The 9,802-nt window shown below is 47.0% G+C and overlaps 1 protein-coding gene across 2 annotated transcripts in view; it reads left to right on the top strand.

The window, feature by feature from the left end:
* Nucleotides 1–332: 332 nt before the first annotated feature.
* kif26ba (kinesin family member 26Ba) overlaps nt 333–9,802 on the top strand; it is a 527,333-nt gene continuing 517,863 nt past the window's right edge. For both annotated transcript variants that reach the window (XM_068045423.1, XM_068045424.1), the window contains exons 1-2: nt 333–848; nt 977–1,363. In XM_068045423.1, the coding sequence (XP_067901524.1) occupies nt 789–848; nt 977–1,363 (447 nt within the window). In that variant the 5' untranslated portion in view covers nt 333–788. The remainder of the gene's footprint in view (nt 849–976; nt 1,364–9,802) is intronic.

Raw genomic sequence — 9,802 nt, 5'->3', positions numbered from 1 at the left:
TTGGACTGTGGGGCATCTTAACATTATATATCTTAGACTGATGAGGCATCTTAATGTTTTCAATGCATCTTAACATTGACAATATCCAAGAGATTGACTGCGGTCTTGCTTTTCTTTAATGAGTTCCAATCAGGTGAGGAGCTGCCTTGGTTGAGGGTGGGTTGAGGGCGGAAGCTGCCTGTTGTTGAGACTCTCCTCTCCGCACCCCCAAACCCCAGCCCGTCCAAGCGGCTGTGCCTTTAATGTGAAAGGCTGCTTTCTGAGCCGAGCCGAGCCGAGCCGCCCCGTCAGCTGTTGCGGGTGCGCAGTATTGGGCGGCGGGGACGAGGCGAGCCGAGCCGAGCTCCGCCCACACGGCTGCTTTGCCGGAGTTTGGCACATTTTCCTTTTTAACCCGAGTTGCTGGAGTGGAGGGGACGAGAGAAGCCGATGCTGGGGAGAGTGGCCAAGTTCAGTGCAGAGCAGCCGCCTCGCCGGCACCCCTGACTTCAGGGACTGTGTCTCAATCAGTACAAGCAGAGGAGGAAAAGGCAACAGCTCATCCTCTGTCTGCAAAAAAAAAAAGAAATGTAGAAATGGACAGTCCTGGAATGAAGGACAATGTGTGACTCGGGGCAAAAATCCGGCAGCAATGATGTGATCAAAGGGCTGGGGAAGTTTATTTTGCCCTGGCAGTGACATTCTCAGCTCCTTGTGCTGCTGTTTGCTGCAGAGACCTAGGCTACTCGCTGTGTGCAGAATCAGCTCAGCTAGAAAACACAAGAGAGGGCAAAGAAATCTTATTTAATATGAATTCTCTGTCTGGAAGCAAAGAGCGGGCTGTTTTTGCAAGGAATCGGAAACATGTGGTGAGTGTTGAGATTGATTTCTTTTTGAAGAACTATTTTTAATGTTGCAAATGGATTGTGAATTTTGAAAAAAAAAAGGCTGTGTTGATTTCCAAACCCGTGTTCTGTCTTTTTTTTTTGAAATCAAGGGGACGGCGGAGAGTTATTCACCTACAAAACTGGCAACTTTCACCCCAGAAATCTGGTACAGGAAAAGCTTTCAGATGTGCGAGGATTCACGGACAGCCAACCGGCCGGCCCCCGAGGGAGCTGGCTCCGTCCCCGGCTCGGGCGCCGCGTCCCCGGGCACCGCGTCCAGCAGCAGCTCGCCCGGCTCCTCTTTCACCGGCTCGCCGGGCTCCGGAGGCGGATCGCCGGGTTCTCTGGCTGGGTCATCCCCGGGCTCGGGCACCGGCTCTCTTGGCTCCTACGGCTCTGAAGATAAAGGGATTTGGTGTGAAAATTGCAACACCAGACTGGTGGAATTGAAGAGACAAGCGCTGAAGATGATGATCCCGGGCGCCTTCTCTAGCAAGGTAGGTGTGAAGCTGGACACCCGAATGTGTCACCCACCCCCCCACCCCCTACCCCAGCTCCTGTGGACCCACGTTAAGGCTGAAGGTTAGCTGGAAATGGGAGGAGGGATCGCAATAGTGTTTTATCGATCATAAGATTATAATCGATTCAATTCTCCGCTTCCATTGCAGAAGCTCGGAGAAAGACATCCATTAGAAACGGATCATTAACAATGTCACTTTATATGGGAGATTCCACCCACTTTTAAAAATATTGATGTGCACAGTGTGTGTTGGAATGTTGATGCTTTTACAAAGTCGAGGAGGTCAAAAATGTTCAGAAGGGGCAATATGATTTCTTTAAATTCCTCCCAATTTATATATTCGGGTCCATCGCTGCTGAGCTGATTGACGGAAATGTGAGCAGTAGTTTTATATGTATTTAATACAGGAAGTCAAAAAATATCAAACAGCCTCCACCTCCACGAGGGTGAACCATTTCACGTCGCAGGTGAGGAGGAGTGACCGGGCTCTGGCTAGGATTTGCTCTGTTACCGGGGGGAATTGCAAGCAGCTCCACAGACCGAGCGAGCTGTTTCTCACCCCCACCGCCTCTCTGCGCCCTTTAACTGTGTACCGAGCTGCCGCTGGACTGTACAATGAGGACGGACTCTAGAATGAGGAGGGACTGTACAGTTGAGGGACTGTAGAATGAGGAGGAACTGTAGAATGAGGAGGGTCTGTAGAATGAGGAGGGACTGTACAGTTGAGAGGGACTGTAGAATGAGGAGGGACTGTACAATGAGGAGGGTCTGTAGAAAGAGGAGGGATTGCACAATTAAGAGGGACTGTACAATGAGGAGGGTCTGTACAATTAGGAGGGTCTGTACAATGAGGAGGGACTGTAGAAAGAGGAGGGATTGCACAATTAAGAGGGACTGTACAGTGAGGAGGGACTGTAGAATGAGGAGGGACTGTATAGTTGAGAGGGACTGTACAATGAGGAGGGTCTGTAGAAAGAGGAGGGATTGCACAATTAAGAGGGACTGTACAATGAGGAGGGTCTGTAGAATGAGGACGGACTGTACAGTTGAGAGGGACTGTAGAATGATGAGGGACTGTCCAGTGAGGAGGAACTGTAGAATGATGAGGAACTGTACAATGAGGAGGGAGCCGCTGGCAGGGTCCCCGGGGCACCGACTCCTGGATTCATTCTTTCAGTCCGAGTGCTGCAGTTTCTGACGCTCGCTCGCTGCAGATGTTTTTTTTGCTAATCCCAGCGGTTCTGTGTTGGTTAAATCAGAATCAGAAAGGGAGGGGGGTTTGGGGCAGGGGAAATCTCACACTTTTCCGCATGTCACCCACCCCCCATCCACATTCTCTCAGGTGAAGGGGGCGAATTCCCGTTTCATCCCCTTCCTTAACACAGAGATGAGAATATTTGAAGGCGAGAGCAATGAATTTGCCCCAGTTTTGGGTGATTCCAGAGAAGGTATCGCTGCATTTTACATACAGGGGCTGCATTTCATTATAAAACTTGCTAATATGGTTTAGATTACAATTATCGATGGTATTTCGAATTGTTTGCCTTTTATTGGAATATATGTTTGTTACCCAGTACCTTTTGTTGAATGGGAGAAGCGACTCGTCCATTGCTTTACTGAACTCAGGTCCTATTCACACACACAGACACATCCATCATTAAAATCAAAGAGCTCATTCGGAGGCCATTCGGCCCATCGTGTCTGTGCCAGCTCTTTGAGTGATCCCTTAAGCCCTACTCCCTCCCGCTTTCCCCACAGCCCTGCAACCCCCCCCCCTTCAAGTATTTATCCAATTCCCCTTTGAAATGTACTATTGAATCGGCTGCCTTCCAGGCAGTACATTTCAGATCACAATAACTCGCTGCGTTAAAATATCTCCCCTCCCCTCTCGTTCTTTCGCCAATTATTTTAGACCTGTCTCCCCTGGTCCCTCTGCCAAAATCCCTCATCATTTTGCAGGCGTGCTCTGTCTGCATGTGTTGCTGGTCTCGGAGAGGGGAGGGAGCTGACAGGGGGATAATGCAGGACGCCCGCCACCAGTACAGCAATGCAGATCCCCGGGGAGCGACTTGTACTCTTAATTACAAAGTGACTGCGAGCAGGGGCCGAGCCTGGTTAACTGTCTGGTCTTATACTGCGAAGGGAAGTGTTAATGATTCTCCCTGGGAGAGGCACAGGACAGAACGAGGGGTAGGAGAGAGGCGGAGTGCTGGGCATTAATTGTCTGCACACAGAAGCCAGTCTTGCTCCAAGGCGAATGGAAAGCCAGTGTGGTTGCTGCCCCTGTTGTAGATGTGATGGTCCTAGTCCTCATTACCTGATTGGTGACACCGGGGCACTGCACATTTTATCTGAACAGGTTTGCTTTCTAACCTCCCATGACTTTCCCAAGACAGGCTGACCAGAAGGACTGTATTTAATCATTATTACGAAGCCTGGATCTCTCTGCTCCCGCAGACACAGTAGGTATTGGATCAGAATTATAGCGAGGCTTCAGTGTTAGGATACACAACCTCGAGCTAGCTGAACAGCAGTGGCTCTCTGCGGGTTCAGCAGGACATGGACAGAATCTGGCCTCAGAGAAGGAAGCGCTGAAATGAATTGGCCACCAGCTGATTTATGAAGTGGGCTTGTATTTACGTTAATGAAACGAAGGCGAAAGGGGAGATTTTTGATAATTGATTTAAAACTCAATCGAAATACTCTGTGTGTGTGTGTGAGTGAGTGAGTGTGTGTGTGTGTGTGTGTGTGTGTGTGTGTATGTGAGTGTGAGTGTATGTGAGTGTGTGAGTGTATGTGTGTGTGTATGTGAGAGTGTATGTGAGTGTGTGAGTGAGTGAGTGTGTGTGTGTGTGTGAGTGTATGTGAGTGTGTGTATGTGTGTGACAATCTGGGCTCCAGGTTACTGATATTGATCAGGAAATCCACCCCCACATAGACAGGAAGCTGAAACTGACCGAAATTCGCTTCTCCAACACTGACCTCAAGGTGATGGGCAATAACTTTTGAACACCTTCCTCTGTAAAAGGACTTTGGGATCCGGTCCATTTTAACTTGCACATAATAAAGCTCTGTTTCGAGGCTCTTATTTCCTGCTCCTTTAGTAACCGGTAACAGTAGGAATGAAACACCGACATTTCCGTGGGGGGCGCAGTTTCCCTGTCCAGCTGCACAAGCTCACATCATAAACGCTGAAGCAGGGCGAGACTGGGGGCTGGCAACATCAGTAGCGCCTGGGAAAAGGCAGCTAGATTTTACAGTCAGTTAAAATCTCCAATCTGTGGAATGTGAGTGAGTGTGTTAGAGTGCATGTGTTTCTGTGTGTATGTTTGTGAGTGTATGTATCTGTGTTTCTGTATGTCTGTATTTGTGAGTGTGTTTCTGTATGTATACGTTTGTGAGTGTCTGGCTGTTTCTGTGTGCAAACGTGTGTTTCTGTATGTGTGTGTGTGTGTAAGTGTGTCTGTGTGTTATTTGTTTGTGGCTCTATGTATGTGTTTGTATGTATTTGTGTCTGTACATATGCTTGTGTGTTTGTGTGTTTATTTTTCATTTATTCATTTACAGGAAATGAGTGTTGTTGGCAAAGCTGGCATTTTATTGCCTGTCCCTAAAGCTGGATTTCCCCTTTCACTGGTTTATACACTGTTCTGTATATTGTTACTGCAGATGCAGTCTGCACGGACTGTTCCTTGCATTCTGTGGATGTTCATTTCTCTCAGTCCCAGTGCAGTGATCCCTTACTCTCTTCCCAGTGCTGTAACCACATTTAGTAACACATTAATATTAGAAAGACTGTCTTATGTTGCTGCATCGACTCCCATAACCACCTGTGTAGCACAGACAGTGCTAAAATGCAAGGAGATTCTTTGTCCTTGGGAAGTGAACACGATGCTTTCAAGCAATTTATTGTACCGCCATGAAAGGACAACATATTAACTGCAATATTGTTCCTGATTTATTGAGAAGCGATTGATGTGGGTCAGACAATTGGGTTCTCTCAGTGTGCGGAGTTTAAAATCAATCAGTTCTGGTGACATATTCAGGCAGTTTTTCTAACAGTTTCCACTTGAACAATATCAGGTCATGTTCTGCGCCCACTGGCTAGAGTTTGTTGTCACTGCGTTAATTCTTTTGATTTTTGTTTAACTGGAATTGCTGACACCGTTTCTTTCTGATTCGCACTGTTTGTTATAACCTTGTGATTGCCTTCGTATCATTTGCACTTGTAAAGTCCACTCCATGAGATGGGGCCAATTGTTTTTTAGTTTTAGAGATACAGCACTGAAACAGGCCCTTCGGCCCACTGAGTCTGTGCCGACCATCAATCACCCATCTATACTAACCCTACACTAATCCCATATTCCTACCACATCCCCACCTGTCCCTATATTTCCCTACCTATACTAGGGGCAATTTATAATGGCCAATTAACCTAGCAACCTGCAAGTCTTTGGCATGTGGGAGGAAACCGGTGCACCCGGAGGAAACCCACGCAGACACAGGGAGAACTTGCAAACTCCACACAGGCAGTACCCAGAATTGAACCCGGGTCGCTGGAGCTGTGAGGCTGCGGTGCTAACCACTGCGCCACTGTGCCGCCCCTAAGAAAATAGTGTTAAAGCCCCAGTACCTGGGGTTAGAGTGCAAGTTTCCCCCAGTCAATTTCCAGCCTTGTCACTCAAACCCGCCTGGGTTTGGAGGCCTTTTCCAAGGCTGATGTGGTGGGTGATAGCACATGGTTGGTTCAGTCGGGCATCTGCACTGACAATTGTGCTGCTAGAATGCCCACTGCCAACTGCTCAGAATGTGACATCGATGGTGGTGGACGTGCCAGAGTACAATGGCACCCCTGACAGCCTGACCATCTTTCATGTGGACAGTGACTCGATAGCTGCAGCACAGTGCAATGCAGTTGATCCTGACATGTTTCTGGGATACTTAACCCTTTATTGCACCATTAAAAAAAACTATGTTTTTCTACTGTCTTAACTATTTTCCTGATGGCCTGTCAGTGAATATGAGACCAGGAGCAGGATCTCTGCCTGTTGGATTTGTGCCTGGGGCTTGGATGCCTTATTATCGTGAACTAACCCCCCCTCCCACCCCACCAAACACCATTGCTCCTGCTGAGATTAGCTAACTCAGCGTGAACCAGACATTGGATTTGGAACCTGGTTTACATGGCACAGTACCACAGCAGCTGGTGCCTTTAAGCACAGGGCTGGGGGAAGGGCACACATTCTTATAGTGAGACTCTCCAGTGAAACAAGAAGCCTTAAGGTTATTTTGTGTTGTTGGAGTGCTGGATGAACATTGCTTAGTTGGAGACTTACTGCTTGTAGGCAGAGCGCTCACCTTTTGACTTTACATGCCCCACACAAACAGTTCCTTAATGGGGCTGTTGGAGGGTCAGTAGTAAGTATCCCCATCCTCTCTCTGCCTCTGACACAACTCCATGAAAAATGTGGGCTTTGGACTCCATTGGAGGTGTTATGCTCACAGTGTGCAGGCAGCAGTGGTGGTATTGCCCTATCTGTGTTAGCTGTGGCTCTGGGTAGCGTTCTTGCCTCTTAAGTCAGAAGGTTGTGGGTTCAAGTCCTACTCCAGAGACTTGAGCATACAATCTAGACTGACACTCCAGTGCAGTACTGAGGGAGTGCTGCTGTGCTGCTTTCAAGAACACAAGAAATAGGAGCAGGAGTAGACCATATGGCCCAGCGAGACTGCTCCGGCATTCAATATGATCATGGCTGATCTTAGGCTTCAATTCCACTTTCCTGCCGGCTTGCCATATCCCTTGATTCCCTGAGAGACCAAAAATCTCTCAATCCCAGCCTTAAATGTGTTCAACGATGGAGCATTCATTGGATAAGACATTAAACCAAGGCCCTGTCTGCCCTTTTAGGTGGCCACAAAGGATCCTATGGCACTATTTGAAAGAAGAGCAGGGAATTCCTGTTAACATTTATCCCTTGACTAACATCAAAAAGGGCTCAGATTATCTGGTGCTTATCACTGCTGTTTGTGGGAGCTTGCTGTGTGCAAATTGATAGCTGCATTTCCTAGATTAAAACAGTGGTTACACTTCAGGAAAGTACTTCATTGGCTGTAAAGCGCTTTTGGATGCCATGAGGTTGTGAACGGTGCTATATAAATGCAGATCTTTGTTTTTGAAAAACACCTTTTTAATTGGGAGCTGGGTTGCAGCTGCAAAACAATGAGAGGGAGCAACAACAGAAAGATCGCGGTTCATTTATAAAAGTAGTAACAAAGTGGACTAATTTTTAATGACTGCCAAATGCCTCAGCAGGTTAGCATGAAGCCGATTAGAGAGCAGACCAGATGTCCTGCAAGGTTAAACAGATTTTTCAAGGGATGGGTGGGGGTGGGGTGAGGGGTGACGGTTGGGATTGGGATAATGCACAAACGTAAATATTTGGTTCAGCAAGCAGATGGCAGCGGCTTGCCAGAGGCTTGATACTCTTGTTATTTTGCCAGTGGTGTTGCTGGTCAGTTCTGCTCTCGGGTTTCAGGCATTAAGCTGGGACCCACAGCTTTTATGGCAGGTCAAAGCAGCTCATAAACCGAGACACGCAATTAAAATAGCATTCAGCAGTAATGACCCACTCGCTGGCTGGGGGATGGTCACCAGTTTGTATGATGTAAGTGATATATTTAAAAGGGTTTCTTTAGTCTAAATGCATGAAACTCTACACTGCATTGGTAATGTGCTTTGCCCTATCTCTGCTCCTAGTTTCATTTTTCAACCCCCACCCCCCCCACCCATCCCCACAACTGTCCCCCCCACTAAAGTCCAGTTAATTGCATGTAAATTCCTGAAACAAACACACCATCTGCTAGTTAGATTATATAGAGCTCCAGTGTGCAAAGTCATTTGCATTGCATAGCGTTCCAGGCATATCACTCCAATATACTCAGTGGCTCAGTGGGTACATGCATCTCCAGTTGGAACTGAGCTGCATTGATCATTAAGATACCAGGTTTGAGTTCTATTATGGGTTCAGCTGCCTGATCTCAACCATGATATTCGAGGAGGTGCTATAAGTGCCATTGGGCTAGGGAGAGGAGAAAAACAGCCAGCGTTCCCTAACCTGAATCATCATCTAGTACGTCCGATTGGAAGATGTGCAAGTATTGGTAATGATTCTTTTATTCCCATTTACATCTTCTCTAGCTCCATCTTTTGTTTCTTTACTTGCCTCATTACCATCTCTCTTTTACCTTGCATTGTCATTTAATCTCTCCTGCCTCCCATCCTAACACAAACCTTCTCTTTTGTTCTTCAACCCCCCAGCCTTTTCCCTGCCTCTGTTCTTGCTTAAATCCTGTTACATCTCTAGCTTTTCCCAGTTCTGATGAAAGGTCACAGACCTGAAACGTTAACCCGCTTTCTCTCTCCACAGATGCTGCTAGACCTGCTGAGTATTTCCAGCATTATCTGTTTTTATTTCAGGTCTCCAGTATCTGCAGTATTTTGCTTTTGTGCAGGTTGCGACACCCCCTTATTAATGAGTAGTCTGGTTGAGAATGGACACCTGGGTGAGGCACATGAGGTCTGCTGGTATGTGTGGAAATCTACCCTGGTGATGCATCAGTTCCTTCAACAGAGCAGTGGAGAAAATGCTAATGCTTGTATTTATAGAGTGTTTTTGACTTTGTGAAGTGCGGTGACTATTGTGGTGTTCGAAAACCCTGCACTAACAACATCCCACAACAGCACCAAGATGAATGACGAGGACAGGGGCTATTTCTGGGTGGTTTTGGTTGAGGAAGTAATGTTGCCTGAGGTGTACGGATGAACTCTTTGCTCCTCTTCATATAGCGCCCCTCTCCTCCTTTAAGGGACTCTTTAAAACCTACCTCTTCACCTGTCCTAATAGCTTCTCAAGTGCCTTGGGGTCAAATTTGATCTAATGATGCTCGTGTGAAGTGCCTTGAGACATCTTACTATGTTAAAGGAGCTATATGAAAATGCAAGTTTTGGTTGCATGGGATATTTAAGATTCACCTGGACCAGCACAAAAGATAGGGAAGACTTTGGTTGAATATATCATCCAAAATATAGCAACTTTGTAGGAAGTTATCTCTGTAACCTCCACCAGCTCCGTAAAACTCTGAGAATTCTGCGCTCCTCCAATTCTGGCCTCTGTGCATTGCCCAATGTCGTCCCCCTACCATTGGCAGCTGTGCTTTTAGCCATCCAGGCCCTAAGCTCTGGAATTCTCTCCCCAAAACTCTTCACCCCTCTCTCCTCCTTTAAGACACTGCTTAAAACTTTGATCAAGCTTTTGATTACCTGCCTTAATATCTCCTTATGTGGCTTGGCGTCAAGTTTTATTGGTTAATGCTCCTGTGAAGCACCTTGTGATGTTTTATGACATTAAAGGCACTA

Source organism: Heterodontus francisci, chromosome 13 (genome assembly GCF_036365525.1).
Source record: "Heterodontus francisci isolate sHetFra1 chromosome 13, sHetFra1.hap1, whole genome shotgun sequence".
NCBI lineage: Eukaryota > Metazoa > Chordata > Chondrichthyes > Heterodontiformes > Heterodontidae > Heterodontus > Heterodontus francisci.
Note: the sequence above shows the minus strand (reverse complement) of the source record. Positions and strands in the feature narration are given on the sequence as shown.